The 21,148-nt window shown below is 29.1% G+C and overlaps 2 protein-coding genes across 2 annotated transcripts; one reads left to right on the forward strand and one right to left on the reverse strand.

Annotated features, from left to right (window-relative positions):
- Window positions 1-933: 933 nt before the first annotated feature.
- On the reverse strand, window positions 934-10,651 carry Syngr (synaptogyrin). Its single transcript, XM_015511880.2, has 5 exons — window positions 10,516-10,651; window positions 4,371-4,608; window positions 3,463-3,602; window positions 3,202-3,349; window positions 934-2,065 (listed from the first exon to the last, which is right to left on the reverse strand). The coding sequence occupies exons 1-5, from the start codon at window positions 10,618-10,620 to the stop codon at window positions 2,040-2,042; spliced, it is 657 nt and encodes a 218-aa protein (XP_015367366.1). The 5' UTR covers window positions 10,621-10,651; the 3' UTR covers window positions 934-2,039.
- On the forward strand, window positions 10,645-19,166 carry LOC107164158 (phosphoribosyl pyrophosphate synthase-associated protein 2). Its single transcript, XM_015511874.2, has 8 exons — window positions 10,645-10,780; window positions 15,255-15,367; window positions 15,438-15,557; window positions 17,011-17,120; window positions 17,180-17,358; window positions 17,593-17,871; window positions 17,944-18,090; window positions 18,152-19,166. Exons 2-8 carry the CDS (start codon window positions 15,291-15,293, stop codon window positions 18,308-18,310), a joined length of 1,071 nt encoding a protein of 356 aa, XP_015367360.2. The 5' UTR covers window positions 10,645-10,780; window positions 15,255-15,290; the 3' UTR covers window positions 18,311-19,166.
- Window positions 19,167-21,148: the final 1,982 nt, after the last annotated feature.

A 21,148-nucleotide genomic window follows, 5' to 3' on the forward strand; every position in this document is an offset into this window, starting at 1 on the left:
CTAAGTTGGAACATTGCAGTTGAGTTTCTACAACTAATAACTTAAATATGGTTTCCATATAGTATCCCTGATAAAGGGCCACAATTGTTCAATTCTATCAAAATTATCCATACACAAGATAACACTTATAAATTACACCAAATAATAAATATTGAGTTATTTTCAAATTAAAATGCGTTAAGTATTGTATGGGATGCATGGACAGGCTATAACATCGACTCTACTAAGAATATTATGTTTAATGTGTCGGAACTCAAGTTTTAATATTAGAAATGCTTATGGGAAAAAATCGTTCTACACTTCTACAAAAAACAGGCATATTTCACGTGTGTGAAGTTGGCACCCCTATATTGAAAAATTTGAGACAGACCTATTGTAATTAAAAGATTTTCATTTTTAAGTATGTGTAAGTTGGTTTTCAGAATCTGTAAGTTAGGTCCCTCTACATCATCGTTTTATTATATTAATTATGCATTAAAAAATTATTATTATTATTCATCTGCAATGTTTTGATTGAACGAAAACGTTTTAGGAAATACTCGTAAATGATTTTTTTTTTTTTGATTTTTAATATTTTCTTTTTTTCACTTGTAACACGTACAATCTCTTTGGGTATATTATGCATTATCCACTAATATTTTTGGATTAAGACAAATAAAATTAGGTATAACCAGGGCCCCCACAAGGGAGTGTCAGAAGGAACCGTGTTGCTGTGACCCGGCGTTCATGCAAATAGTTACTTCAATATAATATATTTAAAAAATGTTTAAAGATTGATTTTTATTTAAAAGGGGCTTGGATTTAGTTCTGTACAAGGGCCAAAAATATGATATAGAGACCCACAACCATTTTTGTTATGTAGTAGTAAACTCCATAACTTTCGATTGAAAAAATATCAAGAATAGAAAATAAAAGATAAAAATGCATTCGAAATCAATACATATATGGTTTTATTAGCTGTAAATAAATAAATAGGTAATCAAAACCCACAACACATAAATAATCCGTATGCATATATTATTTCTCATCACTTCAAATATATTTTAAGAATAAAAAATATATAATATGTAATACGCGCGTTAACACTTGTATGTAATAATAATAATATGGTAGGTAATGTTAATATTAATAGTTGATTAATAATTAATAATATAATAATATATTATAATATTAAGATATAGGTATAAGGAGGTATCTACCGACAAAATACTGATACGGCAAAACAGAAATGCGTTCGTAATAATCGCATATCATAATTATATTATACATATTATATTATGATCATTATATTGTATCTATTTGTACGATTTCTATAATACTAAATTCTAATATTGCCCGCGACATTGTGATATGGGTAATAATTGCTTCTATTTAAAAAAAAAAAAGTAATAAATGTTTGTCTCTTATATATTTTAGAAGAGAACATTATTATCATATAGAAATTGATTAAGAAATAGGTTTTTTTTTATACGTTACTTATAACAGTATATATACATGAACATACCTATATGCATATTATATTATATTATATGGAGTTTATAAACATTAAAAATTATAATGTTAAACTTAATTTTTTTTATTATTGTTAAACTTGGCATCATGATGCATTTTACTTCGTCATTAACTTTCATTGACGCATATTATATAATAATTGTATTTAAAGAAAAACTATTAACAATACCAATAATTATTTCACATTATATTTTACTAAAATTTACTTATGTTTGTTTAAATAGACAACAACAATAATGTATTATAGAATATTATATAGTTGAAAAATGTAATGATATAGTAAGTATATCAAAAAAAAAAAAAAAAAAAAATACATAATATATTATTAATCATTTTGTTACAGATTTCAAAAATTGGTACTACTCGCAACTAACTTGCTATTCAATAAAATACGTTGTTTAGTTATTGTGAAGTAATAAAACCAGTAATACCATCGGCGATAAGTAATTTAGTAGGTATGTGTGGTAAAAACACAATCTGCTCTGCTGGCATGTTCCAGAATCGTCGTTGAAAAACTGACCGTGTACTTAGTAAGCTTGAGTTTGATATTCACCTAGATTATAACACAAATAAATACAATAATTTGCTATGATAATAATAAATATATAAATATTTTTAAATTGAGTATAACTTTATATGGCGCATTGTAAGCTAATATAATATTCTTTTTTATTTAAATTTGATAGAATAATTCATACATATACACCTAATATTGTAGGGATGTGTAGGCCTACGAAAATGAGGATTTCTCCTATTTAGATTCAGTCCCTAACTGTAAACTGTTAGTGGCTCAAAGGCCCAGGAAGCTACTACATTTTTTTTTAATGAATTTTATTTGAAATATACAATATATATATATATATATTGTATTGACATATTTTTATGCGATTGTATTTTTGTATACGCAAAAGGCAAAAAAATATTTGCGGAGTGTGACCATATATGTATGTCATAAAATTAAAAATATATACGAGTATGTTCAACAAATTATTGTTACTACTATTTTCAGTGATTTAGCATATGTACAATAATTAGTATGAGGCCTTTTAAACATTGTCCAACTATAAAAAAAAAGGTATCTATCCACCACGGCAACCTATTTCAAATAATAATCTATTAACTATCATTAGATTAATAGGGACCTCGCTACTGCCGTAAATTTTAACTCAAAAGATTAAAATTTAAGTAAGTTGGTACGTTTGATTTTTATCTGAAAAAAAATTGAAATCGACACAACATTATCTATAGATCGTACGCACAATACTTTGAAAAATTAAATCTTTTATCTTTTCAGATTCAATATCAGACAACGTTAATAAACATTTAAGTTTGTCAAGACTGCAATAGGTGAGTTACAAAATTCGTATAGCGAATTTCATATTGTTATCAGATTATTGACATATACTATGCACGTGCAAGAGTGGTATCCGTATTGAATTTTACCATGTAGCATTAAATATTAATAGTTGTTATTTACGACTAACACGCACAGATCTCGGGCGGCTAAGATGAGATAGGAAAATGTTTAAGTTTTGCGCTTTAAATATAATTGCCTAGCGGGTGCCTTTGACACATAGACCATGCGTGTCGGGTAATATATGCATGTATATGGTGGTATAAACAAAAACATGCACAATATAGTTACAATGTCTAAATTTTGAATCTCGAAATAATTATATTGACTCATACCCGACATCTGTTTATTAAACGGACTTTCGTTGTTACTGTTATTTTGCGTTTCGTCGTACACTCCAAACTGATCGGCTTCAAAAGATGATATAAATGCTGGATCAACACCCATATTGTATCTCTGGTATGAGAAATATGCAGAAGTCCCCTATAGTAAAATTTAATCAAAATCGTAAGTGACATAATATGATTATATTATGCCCTGATGTGTTATGGACATTAGTTTCACACAAACGTGAGACGCGAAGATTTTGTACTCACCCAAGAAAAAGTAGCAAATAATGCAAAATAAATGGCAGTGGTTGGATTGGCAGTGCTAATTGAGTCGGGGAAATCAGGTGTATTGCCCCATGTATCAGCTAGATAAATGAAAAGTAAAAAATTCCAAAACGACCATAGACCTGAAATTTAATAACACATTATTATTACATAAAAGTAGGTACGGATGTGCTGCAAATATTTTGCTTATACATTCGCCTTAAAATAAAAATGTATTGTTCTATCATTTGTTTTAATAGAATTGAAAGAGGTGATCAATTAAAATTCAAACATTGAAACATTTGATAAAACTATACTAAACGATATATGACGTTCGGCTAAATATAGTATTGTTTATTGAAACAATTGAATCAAGTTTTGCTATATTTTTTAGGAATAACTCGAATACCGATATTATAAGATGTTATTGTATATATGAATAGTTTTGTAAGTCAATATTGAACTAAAAATTAAAATTAATTTCTTCTTTCGGTAAAAAAAAGTATAATAAATTATTTGTACTTTGCTAAATAAACATTTTTCGTCTTGGTTGTAACCTCAAGTAAGTGAGTCTCTTATAAACATTCACTCAAACGATTTTTGATCATTTTTGACATTAGTATGATTTACATAATTATCAGATCTTATTGTTATCATGTATTATGTATATCAATAAACACCAGCAAAAAAAAAACACATTTTTTATGTAACAAAATGATTCATATAGATAAAGCACAACAACAATTATTGTTGTTGAGTTATTTTTAAGACTATATGTTTACTGTTAGTAAAATACTCTATAAAATACTATAAAAATAAAATTACAATAACCAAACTCTGCACAATTTTTGTGATATACGTGTCAAGAGTTTAGTTTTATAATATTATATTCGCTTATCGATTGTTCTTACTCGAGAATCCAAGGTCGATGAGCACGTAATGTTTGCGGCTTTTTACCGACGGCACGTTTTCGAAATAATACTCGCCGCCAACGAACACAGCCGCTCCGATCACTGACGTAAAGCCCACAACGCCGCCAATGTGACATCCAAAACTCTTAAGCTTGAACATGCATACTTCCTCGTTGGTTTTTGTGTCTGTAGTCCATGAGCCAGATGATGCACAAAAATACACGATCAAGCCAAACAACTAAAACAATATTTTAGAGCAGACGAAATAATTAGTTCAAGAGAAGAAAATATAATAATATATGTATCTATTGTGATAATTGATATAAGCATATTAGTGTCATCGAGACAATAATATTATATTATACTTTGACAGCTTTTAATTTGACTTGAGTTTTACTCACTGCAGTAAATATTTTCGAATTTAACGATTTTTTATCTGTTCGATTAGGTTATAAATTACCGCAGAAACCCACCCGAGTTGATCACCGATGAGGACATGACATGTATCCAACTGTTTAATCTTATTAAATTATTATAGCCTATGCCAATTTAGACCTATAGGCTATAGATAAAGTAACTCAATTTGATAATTCAAATTCACAAGTTGTTAATATTCATAATTAGTTAATACCTATTATAATTTTTACCCTTATATTCTACATAATAGGTATTCTAAAAAATACAAAATAAAACCATCACAGAGCTCATTGGTAAATTTGTTAACAAATATTAATTAAATTGAAAGATGATCAATTTAATTAAATCGAGATATTTTTAAATATATTTAAATTCCTATTCATTAGTATTGAAAACTCGTAAATAAGAATTGTCTGGTTTATAATTGAAAAAATAGCAATAATATTTAATGATACAAAAATCTAAAACGTTTAGCTAATTGTTTTGTAGATATATGTACTTGTGTGTTATGTATAATATTTTAAGTACCTTCACCGCTACTTTTCAAATAACCTTAAAGGTGTAAAAGGTTTAACGGGAATGAAATATGCAAATATAAGTATTTATTTTCTTAAATTGCATAGGTATTAAGTTCGTACTTAACTCACGACTTTTATTATAACATTTATAACGAATATTTTTTTTTTATTATGTAAACAGTTATGATAACTATTTTTTCAATTTATTTATTCACATAAATATAATACATATATTACTATGTTTAACACAAAAAGTAGGGCCATTATATGCACACTATACGAAATTTCGTTTATCATTATTAATTATATTTTATAAAAAGTGTATAATCATATACATTAAAAATTTCGTACCTATAAAATATTGCTTTGCTTTAATAAAATTAATTTTTATTAGCGTTTTGAATTTCAGTTAACTACTTACGATAACAATCAAATTACATCGTAGGCTAAGTACAAATTGACCATATCCGTAATCACGAGCCCCGCACTTACCCTTAACTATATACAATGTTTATTAGTAGTTATTTATACGTACACAATCCTTGCCCTATCGTACCGAATTATCTTTATCTATACAGCGAAACCTCTAAATAAACCTTTCAATAATGGACACTTTTAAATTCCCCGGTAAAAATGTATGCACATATTAGGAGTTGAGCCCTCCTAATAGTGGACACTGAAAATTGGAACCAAAATGAAGAATTACCTCTCATAAATGGACGCAATATATATACACATATCATTGCAAAAAGCAGAAAATAGATTACAGATATTTTTAATTGTATACATAAATATAAAACATTTTTATAAACACTTTTAAATACATACGAATTGTGTATATAATAAATAATAAATTAATATCTTCCAAATTCAATGCGTATGATGTATAAGTAAATGTATAACCAATTCTCTACAGGCTCTCCCTATAGTAGACATTTAATAATTTCTCGCAAATGTTCATTATGTAGAGGGTTTCTCAATTGTAGACGACTTTCTATAGAGAACATTTTTTAATTCTCCATGACTTTCTACTATATAGAGGTTTCGCTATACTTGATTTTTTTTTTTACTATACCTGTAGTACATTATTAAAATAATATTTTAAAAATGCATTGTAACGTGAAATTAAATATGCAAGCCATTTCGGTTTCTTGCAGAATGCAATTCCCAGGCCATTTGGTAAATATTTGTACAATGTTTTACATTTCATTTTTACAAAATTTAATAATAAACCGTCATAAAATGTAATATTGCAATTATTTTATATATATTTGGAGAACTGTGCTGTGGTTTGAAGTGACGGTGGAGCCATGGAAGGGTAAGATGGGATAATCTTCACTTTTATTTTCACACATACTTCACCCCCTAAAACATCATTTTTTAATCGCACTTCGATGCATATAAAAGCTTTTGCGGCGAATTCTTTTTCTGATAATACATGTAACTTAACACGAGGGCTGATCAAAAAGTTAGGTTAGGTTATATATTATTTTATTTAGTATGGTTTTTCGCGTGATTATACGTAAATATACAGTGTAGGATAATTATACTTATTAAAAATCGAGACTTGTAACGAAAATATACTCGCCAGTGTTCGTAGTATATTATATTGCCTCCGTTCATCTAACAAAAACCACAGTACCTTACCTACCTATATTGCAGGCTATTACTCCACTAAGCAAAATTTTATTTAAATTAAATATTATTCAAATAGCGGTATTCGCTTTATTGGCTGATAATCTATAAGGAGTTTATAAAATTATATATCATACAATAAGTAGCAATAATAATAAATTATTATAACTGTAACTCCTTCGTATATGACATTATCTAGAAAATATTCTCCCCTTTTAGTTAATGACTGCGAGACGCAAGAGTTTATATTTTAATCACTGATATTAAATCGCGATGACGCCACGATTTTAATTTTGCGTATCGTGAAATTTACGCTATATTTTCCGTGTCGGGTGCAATAAGACAAATTTCTATATATTACGGTATTTTATACAACACTGCTGCAAGGTAATGTTATAAATTCTTTTCCTCACCCACTTATTTATATAGGTGTAACAGATTGAACTGATTTTTAGAATAACTTTTGTTCAAATCAATATTTTTAATTTTAATTTTTTGTTCATTAGTGACCCTAGGGCTATGTATGATAATTTTTTTTCGTGTTTATTTTTTAGTACTGAAAATAAATTTAAATAAATTTAATAAAAATTGTTCGGATCGATTCAAAATAGTATATTTGTGAATCTGATTTTAAGAATAATTTTGGTGGTAAAAAAAATTATCTAAGTCAAGTAGTTTATTTTTTTAAATTTTTTAAAATTCAATATTATTTTGGTTAAATCAATTTGGTAGGTAAGTAATAACTTTATGATTTTTGAGAATTCGCTGACATGAGAGCATTTCTTAAATTATTTACTGATTATATAATATTAACAATTTTTGTCATACGTTTAATTAGTATAATTTCTTTTTTTTGGTCAGGTCTTTCTGTTACACTCTCTCTCTCTCTATATATATATATATATATATATATATATATTATTCTAAAAGGCAACCACATAATATACTATAACCTTATACGGTTATAATATAACGCGCGCGTGACGACAACAAAACACATCTGCGAATCATGATCGTAAATGGGTCGACGATCGACGGAGACCGAGAAAATATTATTATACTCACGCAATAGTCTAATATCATTATGTGTGTTTAGTACGCATATATTATTGATGGAGAGTTTTATACTCGTTAAAAACCGTGTTTTTTTTAAAAAAAAAACAAACAAAACTTATGATTTTGGTCTTAAAACTGAATACTTAACACGTTACAGAAATGTTTTTTTTTAAATAATTTATTTGTTGTTGTTTTACCATGTTATATATAACCTATCTAATAATTATAATTTCCAAAAAAAAAAAAATAGTTATTTTACACCAAAGACCTAAATAAGTATTCAGTAAAATAACATAAAATAATAATTACAGGATAGGTAGACTTTGAATTTATCTTTTTTGCTTATACTAATAATATGTGTTTGTAAAAATCTTTATTTTTATTTTCTTGAATTTGCTGCTGCACTTAAAGATACAAATTAGTGCAATATTTCATAAAAAAATCCAATTAATATGACCTTAAAACAGTATATAATCTATAATTTTGTTGAAGTATGCGCGAAAATATGTCGTAAAGAATTCTTATTTTTAATCACACTTTCATGAAACATATTTTGTGCTTACATGGCAATGGCATACAATATTATGCCATCGAACGGGAAAAAAATGTAAATGCGTATATTATAAGGCCGAGCACTGAGCAGTATAGCCTAATAACAATTTTGCACAACATATTGAAATAAAAACGTTTTGATGTATTATATTAGGTACCTATACTCGTGTATAAACACTATTCATGGCTAAATCACGTGATAAAATATTAGCATTGAAATCGTTGTTATTTAATAAAAATAAAAACGGTGATGATAGATGCGTTTATTTCACCCACAAGTAAACAAATCGTAGTATGTTTATTTTTTATAAACAATTCGTGCGTCAACAAATTCAATTGTGGGTTCACAAAAATTGAAAAATCGAACGTCCCCACGCGCGATCGAGCCCAAAACAATAATAATGTCCCATTATAAGGTCACGTCATTCGTTTTTGCAGCAGTAACAGAAAAAATATTATGTCCTTTTATGTGTATTTCACTCATGGGGACCATTGGAAAATCGGGAAATTCTCGATGGGCCACATATTAAACTATTAACTATATATACTTGGCGGGACCGCTGCGTGCACTATACCGAACTCAACTGTGTGTAGTCTTTTCCAACTAACAGAAATCAAATATATACGGTTTTTGTGTTATTTTTATCTCGTTACAAGAGATGCGACTTTTAAGGTTATTTTTTTTTTAAAGTTTTAGGACATTTCTTTTTAACAGCTTTGAGTAAAAATACGAGCTAATTATTTGTCATTATTCTATAATCTATATTTATATTTTTCGCTAATTCAATGATACTTAAAATGAATTAAAATCAGTTTTGAAATTCAAGTTTAAACCTGCAAAACCACGTATGTTTATGAATTTTAATTTTTAATATTGAAATTGATAACTAATTTTTAGCATCAATAGTTTTATGAACGTATTGTTACTCGTTACGTATTTATAGATCATTATCATAATATACGGTCTTTTGGTTTTTAGTGTCGTGAATGCATTTTTATGGGCTTATTTAGGCCATTATGTCATACACATCTGAACCATAAACATATAATAATAATTAATCAAAAAATCTTCCTCTGTGGATAGTAAAATCTAAAATACATATTTTTATATTAATAAAGATTAATTTTACTACTCTTAATATTTTATGGTTAAAATATTAAACATTTGATTTTATACTTATATGTATTATAATATTATAAATATTATCTATTGTTATACTGGTTAGATGTTATAGTATCTAAGTAAATAGTAATATTGTTCTATTTTTCAAATACTACAAATTGTACCTACATATTTTGTATTTAAAGTAGGTCAAGTGATTATTAACTATAAATTACATCCAATAACAACTATAGGCATCTTATATCTGTCTATAGTCAGTGGCGTATTTGTGGGGAGTAACGTAGTGTATACCCCCCCCCCCCAACATTGGGCTTTATTTTACTTGAATTATTGTAATACTGTATGATATAATTAATATAAAATTCATAAGTTATTCAACAATGATACCAACTCGAATCCTCCTTAAATGATCTCCAGATTCGCTATACTGTCTATAGTATATTATACAAACGTCAAAGTTCAATAATACATTATTTAAGTATCATAATTTTTTAGGAACTATAATATAGACACCACAAAATCTCAATAAATATTTACCACCCATTTAAAGAACTGAAAAAAAATTACCACTTTCAGTATGTGTGGTGTACAATCACCGAACAAAATAATAACTGTGAATGTGGGCAACTTAAAAAGTAATTTTCCGGGCTGGTCTGAAATTCCAAATCCGTTAACGAATTCGCTCTATACGATACGCGTACAACTTACAGCACACGTGTGTGTGTGTGTGTGCCCATACGTGTAGGCTCCAGTGGCGCATTTACGGGGGGGGGATGAATCCCCCCTGATATCTTATTTGTTACTACCTTATTTATAATGTTCTGACATCGAATCGTATACGTACCAACGACAACAGCCTGACGAACACGTGTGGCTTGCGGACAAAGTTTTGGATGTTGAAATCGCCTCCGACTTTTCCGGCGCCGTAAGCTTGCGGACCAGCGTCCATGTTTGCAACGATCGACGACGACGATTTACGATGACGATCTGTACCAAAACGTTGTTTCGGGCCGAGACGGACACGGTACGAGGGACGGCCGACTTTTGCGCGATATTATGATTATATATTTATTATAAATCGCGGCAATTGATTGACAACAGTTTACTAGGTATGTTTATATATTATTGTATTGTCACTTTATAGGTATAGCGGCCGCTGTGCGTAACCTTTATGATAATAATTTTATTATTGTCCGTCCCGCGTATTGTTATTATTATACGGTGTGTGCACTGTCCAGTGGCGGATGTTTCGTTTCGTTTCTTTGTTTTGTTATTTTCGCTTGTGTACAAAACGCGGCGGCGTATTATCAACAGCGCGACGAGGCGGCGGCGGCGGCCAGCATAGAGCTTTTGCCGAGATAACGGCGCACATTGATTTTTTTCACGACGCCGAGGTGGTGATGCTTTGCGGTGTGAGTGGGGGGGGGGGTGCAAGAGAGGGTGCAAGCGTGCTAGGCCAACGCTATCGCCGTGTTTTGTCCCTCCCGACACGACACAGCCCACCACCATCGCCCTTAATGCTCGCTCGCTATACCCTTTGCTCACTGTTCGACATCACACACACACACACACACACACACACACACACACACACACACATCTCGTGTCACCGCACGAGGGTTGCGCCTTAACGATTTGGGGTGGGCGTTCGCTAAAGCGCTAGGACGGCGTTGCGGTGGTCGTCGTCGTAGTCGTACCAACTTGGGCCTCGTCGGGTTCCCCTGTTGGCTACCAACGGTTCGCAATTATAATAATAACGTACAAGGCCATCAGTAAGTTGTAGCAGCTGCTGCTGTTGCTGTGCACGATCAACGTGCCGCCGTGTTATCGTGTACCTATACATAATATAATATAATATTATTATTACGTGCATTTACGTAGGTACTATATATAATTAATCATCGTTTAAGGTGGATCTGTTGAAGCTCATCCGAGAACGTGCCAAACTCCAAACCGGTAACATAATAATAATCTAAGATGGTATTTGTCCGCGGACCAAGTATAAGCTGCACCCCCTCATGCCGCCACCCAACCAGTATTACTGCGGCCTGGTATCTATTTAATTCGAGGATTCGTGGTTACACGACCTCAAAATGAATGGATATATTTATCGAAACCTTTAAGTTCCGAACAATAATATATATAGTTTCCTTAATCTCCTCACAAGGTCATTAGGTTAGATGTTTTACAAATAATTGTGAATAAAACAGAATGTTAGAAATTATATAAGACGAAAATTAAAAATAATTCATTAGAGATCCGTATAACATATTATTTTAGTCGATGGAAAGTAATGAAATGAAAAATATAAACTAAAAAAGATTTTTAAAAATGCAAAATACTGCAGTTCCAAAATTGAATTCATCGGTGTCTAATTAAATGTTGAGGATTCGATACCCGTTTGTTTTTTCTACTAAAATTTACCTACATCACCTTAACTACATTATTGCACCGACTATAATATCCTTCAAATAGGATTAAACTTTTGAATGTACGGTACATATTTTAATTCGCTCTTGAAAACGACTTTTCCCCCATATAGAAATTGAACTCCCAAAATCATAATAACCAGAATTTCAAATTTCAAATGTTTGGAATTTTTTTATATTTTTTATTATAAAGTGTGGCTGACATACAGGATAACATGCATAATTGATAAGAGTAAATTAGGTAATTAAAATATTTGCAACAGATTACAATAATTTACATCGATAAATAAACAAATAATGATAAAAGAAAGAGTTTATAATTTTAAAATGTTTATGATATTGAATGAAAAAATTAATCTAAAGAATATGAGGAAATAGTTTTCAAGCAAAATTTCGTGAGTAATTCAAGTATGTTTTTAGAAATTTCATCGAATAAATAGGTTATAAAAGATAAATAATAGATTAAATAAAATAATAAAAGATTGATGCTGAAGATGACAAAACAAACAAATTAAATTTTCTTGCAGCACATTACTGACAATGTTATTATCTTCGTGCGGGAACCCGTCGATAATATTTCTTTTACTTATAATATGGTCATCATTACTCGTTCACACTTTTATGGTTATTTACGACGCCATCTATTATGTACAAGTTCCGCACGGAACCACTCAGGAAATTGTCTATTTATAACTCCTTAAAACGGTCGGTATCGAATCCCCCAAAAGAAATAGTTATTTTGAACGGTATAATAAGCTCAACTGCTCAACCCTGATGGTCATTAAACACTCGTTTAAAACTCTTTCCAACCCTAATTTCCGGTCACTATAGCGCTGCAGTATATTATATATTTATATACAATGCTAGAAATGTGTAAACTAATACGCAAACTAATACTAAACGAACTAAGATTATTATCGTGTTAATTTTACCATTTATAAGTGTAAAGGCCCATTGTACCAGTTATTAACTGACTACAATCAAATTTGCATAAATAAGTATAATTTCTAATAATTTTATCGAATTCTATATTTTTTTATCAGTTTTATGATGTAAAATAAAAATAAAAATGAGTTTTAAGTTTTTTTTTATTTATTAATTTACCGACGCAATTTTAGTTTTACTACTGCTTGCCCCCCCCCCCCCCCAGAATTGACTCCAAGTTACGCCACTGTTTATAGGTACCTACAAAAACAGTTTAGTTACAGAAACGTGTTTCGGACCTTTAATGATAATATTATGCTAGCAAAGCGGTGTTCGTTTAATGCTACACATTTCTAGCATTGTATATATCTAATATATAAAAATCTCGTGTCACAATGTTTGTTACCAAACTCCTCCGATTTTCATGAAATTTGTTGTGTATATTAAGTAGGCCTCAGAGAGTGATGTAAACTATTTCCACACCCCTATTTTTATTTTAAAGGGTGGCTCATACAAAGATTTTTTTTAACCTACGACAGTTTTATATTGTACCTACCTATGTTGTTATATCTAAATATGTCAATATGTGATTTAAAATTTAAAATTGTATATTCAGTACGTCTTCCGGATAAAATTTGAGTTGACTCCATTTAAATATCGCATGACATACGTATACACACAGTCACACAGGTACGTCTTCTACTAAAGCATAATAAGACTTCTAAAAATAAATATAATGAACAACTTAATATTGTTATTAAACGCAAATACTAGGTTTATACCTTTAGTTTTCGTCATCCCTTCTCCAAACAAGTCTTAAGATTTCCTCGGGATACAAAAATATGAAAAATATTGTAAGTATTTAAAATGCTGATGAGCGAAGTGGAGTGACAGTATTGGTGGATATCCGGGGGGCTGGGGGGGCTTAGCCCCCATGATAGCCGCAAAGCCCCCTCTTAAATGTTTGCCATATTATAAAAATATTGTTCAGTTCAGTAAAAAATATTAAGAAACATTTTTAAAATATATATTGTACATTTCAGTTAAAAATGTTGAGACCTAACCCAACCTAACCTAACCCCACGGCTTTGGTTCATAAGAAAAATCGTAGCCCCCCAAATTTTTCGATGGATATCCGCCAATGAGTGACACTACTTGAACAGCGATCTCTAACGACTCTAACACCGAAAAATATCCGGCACTACTGCGATCATCTTATACTAGGTAACAAAATATACTCGTCCAAAATTTGATTTTCAAGTGTTGAAATTTTCAAAAAATAAATAAATAACAGTATTTTACTCCGGATTATGAAATAAAAAATAAATGTATTCTTTAACAAAGGTCCTGACTTAAAAATGGTGAAAAATATTGATTTTCAACATCTATATCTCATAATCAATGTCTATGCGAATATCATTGTTTTATAATTTTTGCCAGTTTTTTTTTCATATTATAATAAATTGAACTCGTGTGCATGGTGATTGGTGGCCGATATTATTTATGTATAAATGTAATAAACTAATAAGTAGGTATAATTATAAATTATAAATAATATCTAACAATTATGCAATTAAATCGATAACATTGCAGACCGTTCGACTTTTAAATTTTAATTATTGTGCAAACAATTTTAGGTAGGCAATGATTAAAATATAATTATTTATCCTATTATATAACTAAAATAATTATTTATTAATAATTAATATCTAGAGTCACGGAGACAAATCGTGATCGTATGCTATTGAAACATTCAGTCTTCAGTATACCACACATACCACACCAAAGATACTACTAAAAATTAGATAGGTGTACGATAAATAAAACGGCTGAATGTAACAAACTGTTAATTGCCAATATTAAGTAAATTACAGTATTTTATCATATTTATAAGCGACCATAAACGATCTAAATTGGTCGAAAAATTTAAAAATCCATTATATTTTATATAATACAACAACACAACTACTTAGTACTTAATCAACTTATTTACAATCAACAAGTGCGGCGCCCCTGTTATCACCATAACAATACAACGTCTTTGACGCATGATGTTGCTGATAAAAAATATAAATTAGGCTTATCAAGTTCATTTATTTTTCAAATCGATCAAACCTCGATGCTCGAATGCTCGTCGTTTAATATAATTATATAAATGTACTCATTGGCCATTGTGTGACGTGTTTAGTAAGGGTTCCCGACTAGTTGTCAATTTTTTTAAACATTTTAGAAATATTTTTGAAATCTGTCAAACGTATCAATCACCATGGATATAACTACATCGACGGACATCATGATAATTAGCGGAAATTCGCACCTCGAACTAGCCAATTTGGTAGCTCGGTAATTATAATTTATTTACTATTTGTAATTTTCATGAGCCATGGTGCTATTTAATTCGTCATATTTACAGTCGACTTGGTGTGAAACCAGCTCGATGCGCCGTTTCTTATACCACAAACCGAGAAACCTCTGTCCAAATAAGTGATTCTGTTCGTGGAAAAGACATATATATTATTCAAACTGGTTCAAAGTATGTATAACTAATTTTGCTACAAATAGTTTAATAATAATACATTTGATATCTGTAAGTTTTTGTAACCATTGAATAGGTCGGCATTATGACGCATATGTATTTTCAATTCGCAATTATAAAAACAAACATAAACTCTCATAGTACAATGTGCAAAAACCTGTTGTACAACTTGGATTTTCCATAGATAATATTATAATATATTGTATATTATCAATGAGATTTTCTGGATAGTAAACAACAATTTTAAACATACTAGTCTATCTGAATTTAGGTCTATTGTGTAAACATTTGTTAATATTTTGTTGTAAAGCCGTCTATCTAATTTGATTGTTTTGTTTTCTTGGCAATTTTAATTAAATTTGCTAAAAATAAGTTTTATTAGTTGGCTGCTTTACAAATCTATTAACTCAATGTTTACTGTTGATACTGCAACGGTTTAAGGAAGCAAAACATGTCTTAAACTCACTGCTAGTTTCATACAAAACAGAACTTATTTATCTATTTATCTATTTACAAACAAATATTAAACAATTAATATCACCTACATATTTTTCAGTAATTTTTTTTTTAGGTTTCTGCTTAAGGCATATTAAGTATTGCATTATTATATATAAAATAAAAATAAAAATGTCTTATTTAGACGCTATGCAAATTCTTCATATTATATATAGCTATTGTTTTTTACTTCACTATTGAAAATATTAAATCTATTAACAAAATATTAAGGTGGATGGCTTCTAGACTTGCTGGTGACTTGGTTTATTAAGCTCATATTTAAAGTAAACATATACACGACATGCCTTTCAGTCGTACTAATAATTGTTTTATGTGATACTTATAACTTATGTGTACTACTAAATATATTACTAGTGATAATTATTAAACAGTGAAATATTAAAAATTCTTAAGAACAAATGGTTAAAAAATTAAAGACTTTATAATTATTACATGGTTGACATATATATTTATTGGCTGATTCTCTATATGATTAATATTGGTTCATTTCTAAGTTGTTTATTCGAACAATTAAAGTGAGCTAGTACCTAGTATCATTAAATAAAACAATATTTATATAATAAATGCATTAAAAAAAAAAAGTTATAATAATTAAAATTTAAATGTCATTAACAATGTAGTCACATTATTATTACAAAGATAGTACACAAATCATCAAACATTGACACTTAGCTCTGAATAATATTTTAATGTACACTGAATTATAAAAATATTTAATTATATCTCTTAGTATTTTAGAGTATTTATTTATTTGTATTTTTAAATGATTACATTTTTACATCATAATTCATAATTCATAATAGTAATAAACTTTATTTTGACATTCCTCTTGCATATCATATGCCTTTTAGTATTTACTAATTGCCTATTTTTAGCTATAAGATGATAATTATTATAAACCTTGTATGCTTTAAATTCTATGGAAATGTTTTAGAGATGTAAATAATAATATAATGGAACTCTTGATCATGGCATATGCATGCAAAACTTCTTCTGCCAAAAGCATTGTTGGAGTTATTCCTTATCTACCCTACAGTAAACAATGTATTAAAATAATTACACTTAAAACCTTCATGAATAATTTATAATTGATTTTGCTTCAGGTAAAATGCGAAAACGTGGTTCTATTGTATCAAAACTATTGGCAAAGATGTTGTGTTCGTCAGGCTTAACTCATGTGATTACAATGGATCTTCACCAAAAAGAAATTCAAGGTTTTTTTGAATGTCCAGTTGATAATTTGAGAGCATCTCCATTTCTTTTACAATATATTCAAGAATGTGTAGGTCTCCAATATTCCAAATATTAGTTGTAAAATGTATTAACATACTAAATATGATATTTAAATACAAGGTTGCCACTGTGCTTTCATACTTAATCAAACACAAAAAGATAATATACAGTGGCTATCCTTTATGTTCAAAATACCGTTTTATTGAAATTATAGTGAAATTTTTTTATATTTAAAATAGGATTTTAAATTTCTGTGAATGAGTTGTTCTTTATATTTGAATAGATCCCTGATTATCGCAATGCTGTGATTGTTGCAAGAAATCCCGGATCAGCAAAAAAAGCTACTTCATATGCTGAACGTTTACGTTTAGCGATTGCTGTTATTCACGGAGAACAGAAAGAATCTGATTCGGATATGGTTGATGGGAGAAATTCTCCGCCACCATCAACATCCCGTTCAAGAACGATGGACGTTGGAGTAGGAGTACCACAGCATCCAGCCAAAGAAAAACCTCCTATTAATGTAGTGGGAGATGTTGGTGGACGTATAGCTATTATGGTGGTTAGTAAAATATATAGATTTCAACAACAAGATTAATGATGATCTCTTAATAAAATATAAATATTTTTTCAGGATGATATGATAGATGATGTTGCATCGTTTGTAGCTGCTGCCGAAGTATTGAAAGACCGTGGTGCTTATAAAATTTATGTTCTAGCTACTCATGGTCTTTTATCTTCTGATGCTCCTAGACTTATAGAATCTTCGCCAATTGATGAAGTAAATTAGTAATAACACAATATGTTTAAATTTGTTTGTGCATTATGTTTTTTTATTATAGGTGGTTGTGACGAATACAATTCCTCATGAAATTCAAAAAATGCAATGTCACAAAATTAAAACGGTGGACATCAGTATTTTACTATCAGAGGCTATTCGTAGGATTCATAATAAAGAGTCCATGTCATATTTATTTAAAAATGTCACATTAGAAGACTAAAATATTTGTAATTGTTAATAAATTACTTAATTATGGTAAAATGATGAACATAAGAAATTAAATAAAAAACTAATAGAATTCCAAGCATTCAAAATTATTAACTTGAGTATAATATTTTGGATACAAGTATGAATTAAGTATATCATATTAAACCTTTTTTTTTTTTTTTGAAATACACCTTTTGTTTATAACCCTTATTTACTAAATGTCTGTGAAGAAAATACATTATTATTTAAAACAATTTACACATTAAAAATGTAGGTAATATTATAATTATTTTAATGTTTTTTAGTGCCATTATATTTTTAAATGTTTGTATCCTATGATAAAATGTTATTGCTTAAATTTATTTAAGGAATGTTCTCAAACATTTTATAAATTTAAAAAAAGATATAACATTAATTTGATATCGGTACACTATTTGTTTCCTCTCTCTAGCCTTCGCTCAACATAGCCAAAATACATTAACACAGAATCATTTTTCTATGTTTTTAAGTAATCTTAGTATAAAATCACCCATTATAAAAAAGATAGAAAATAATATTTTTGAGGAGATGCCAATATTATATTTAATCGTTTTTTGATTTTGTATTTGACTTTCAAAATAATCAAAAATTGTTGTAAATTTAAATTATGTCATGGACCAAAGAAAGAAAACAAATAGCGCTCTAAGAGGATGTCAGTGCGCTGACATCCTCTTAATGTTAAATATTCACAAATATCAGTACATTAAAAATGTAATGATTTATATTGAATGTATTTAGCTCTTACAAGTATCCTCTAGTAGTTATTAGTCACAGCTTATAAATTTATATGTTGATAATTATTACTAAGTATTAAATACCAATTATATAAATTACAGTCTTTTGTTTTATTCTGATTTTGATTATCTACAATAATGTTGGAATTATAATTATAATTGAAATCAATTTATTACACTGAAAAAAATATCGAAAATTTGTATTCAAATGCTCATCCTAGAAGAGGCTAGGATGTACTCTTATCTCATTTTTTACATTTTGCAATAATGTAATATTAAATACAGTTAAACTTGTATAATGTAATACTTAACACATTCACAGTCCTATATCACAGTGCTTGGAAAATTGACAACTGAAAAACCAAAAAAATAAAATACATACCCAGTTAAATTACCCATAGAAATAAAATTCAGTACGAGTGCCATATTATAACTGTATTAAAATATAATATTTTATTAAATGGTTGGGTCTTTGCATGGGGGGGGGGGGGTAAGACAGGCACTTGCCCTCTCCACTAAAATTGTTAATTTGTTTTTAAAAGCATTATCTGTAATGTGCCAATTTATTCAACATAGATGAGTAATCTAAAATGTTTTAGAAAATTATTTATTTTTTAAATTAATTTTGTCCTCCCCTAGGAAAATGTCTGTGAACGCCTATGAGTCTTTGTTACCTACTTACATATTTATACATAGGTAATATCTTTCAATAAATTTCATTTTTACTACATATCCAAATGATATTTTGAATTGTTTAAACTTAATTTAAATTGTTGAGTTCCTACCCCTTTATTGTATCTTGGCCATTTCATTAGATTAAACTTAATCAACAAAATATAAAGCTCATATGGTTAAATCTTTGAAACAAGTTTTTGAGGAAGAAACGGAAAAATATGATTTTTAAAAAGTCTTCGGTGTAATTTTTTCCTTTTTTTTTAAACTCCTATACCACACTTAACTATCTGGTTAACTAGGTGTAAGGTGGTTTTCCACTATACACGGTCGAGTAAATCGTTTGCTGTTATTGGTTGGTTAGAAAAGGTTACCACATGAATAACCACATTACCATGTTGTTGGACATACCGAACCGGACATGGGCACATAATAGCTGAACGTTTCACGTGTACACAGCACACGCAAGCCTGCATTTAAATTGCATTTACGTGGCCGATTAAATATAGTTCAAAAAATGCATTTAATAGTTTGTAATTGTTTTGCTTTTAATGAGTTATTACTTATATCGAGTTTTTCATTTGCATTTTTTATTTTTATTTTACCGGTCTATTAAGATCCGTTCAAAATTTTAATGCCTGTTACTTGCCGCGAACATTGCTATGGCTGAAGTGTGTTAGGCATTAGTGTTATTACTTAATATTACTTTACTATTGATAACTTATTAGTAAACAACTAGTAGACAAACCGCCAGGCTTGTGCTACTGGAATGGTGTTTACAGAAAATAGAATGAACACGAAAACTGAAAAAAATAAATCATTACAGAACACATATTATTCAATTCTCAAGTTGCTCTACTTCACAAAGTTTCTAGTGCCATCATTGGAATATCTATAAAATTATTTTTTTAAACTTTAATTCTCGGTTGCATTTGACCGGCTCAGTAAAAAGCGTGTGTTTTATGGCTCTACGACAGCGAACATTTTTTTGTAATGAATCATTTAATTGTTAAAGATATTTACGATATAGACGTTATATAAAACATATTATTATTATTGGAAATACTTATACGATTTGCAGGTTTACATGACTAAATTTCCATAATCCGTGGATTGGAATCACCTAGTTCGGTAATTACTGTTCCTGTCTTTTGGAAACCCTTTAAATGTGTAGGTAAACTTGTCGGGAATTCAAACTTTACATTGGTAAGGGGGAGAGGGGCAAAATTCCCAACACGAAAAAAAAAAGAACTACGTTATATCATTTATCAAAAATAAGTGATGAGACTTTACATTTTTACAATATATTTATATTGGCATAATATCTAAACATGGCACAAATTTAAAAATACATATATCGACTCCTTGTGAGTTATTTATAGACATTAACAATTATTTTCTTCGTC

This window comes from Diuraphis noxia, unplaced genomic scaffold (assembly GCF_037042655.1).
Source record: "Diuraphis noxia isolate RWA-SAM2 unplaced genomic scaffold, SU_Dnox_SAM2 contig0003, whole genome shotgun sequence".
NCBI lineage: Eukaryota > Metazoa > Arthropoda > Insecta > Hemiptera > Aphididae > Diuraphis > Diuraphis noxia.

Excerpts from the sequence above, each read along its gene's own strand:
- Syngr (XM_015511880.2), bottom strand. The coding sequence starts at position 10,620 with ATGGACGCTGGTCCGCAAGCTTACGGCGCCGGAAAAGTCGGAGGCGAT. Across the intron at positions 4,609-10,515 it reads TCGTCAGGCTGTTGTCGTTG|TTGTTTGGCTTGATCGTGTA; the intron begins GTACGTATACGA and ends ATATTGTTTTAG. Across the intron at positions 2,066-3,201 it reads GTTTAATAAACAGATGTCGG|GTGAATATCAAACTCAAGCT; the intron begins GTATGAGTCAAT and ends GTTATAATCTAG.
- LOC107164158 (XM_015511874.2), top strand. The coding sequence starts at position 15,291 with ATGGATATAACTACATCGACGGACATCATGATAATTAGCGGAAATTCG. Across the intron at positions 17,872-17,943 it reads GACGTATAGCTATTATGGTG|GATGATATGATAGATGATGT; the intron begins GTTAGTAAAATA and ends ATATTTTTTCAG. Across the intron at positions 18,091-18,151 it reads AATCTTCGCCAATTGATGAA|GTGGTTGTGACGAATACAAT; the intron begins GTAAATTAGTAA and ends TTTTTATTATAG.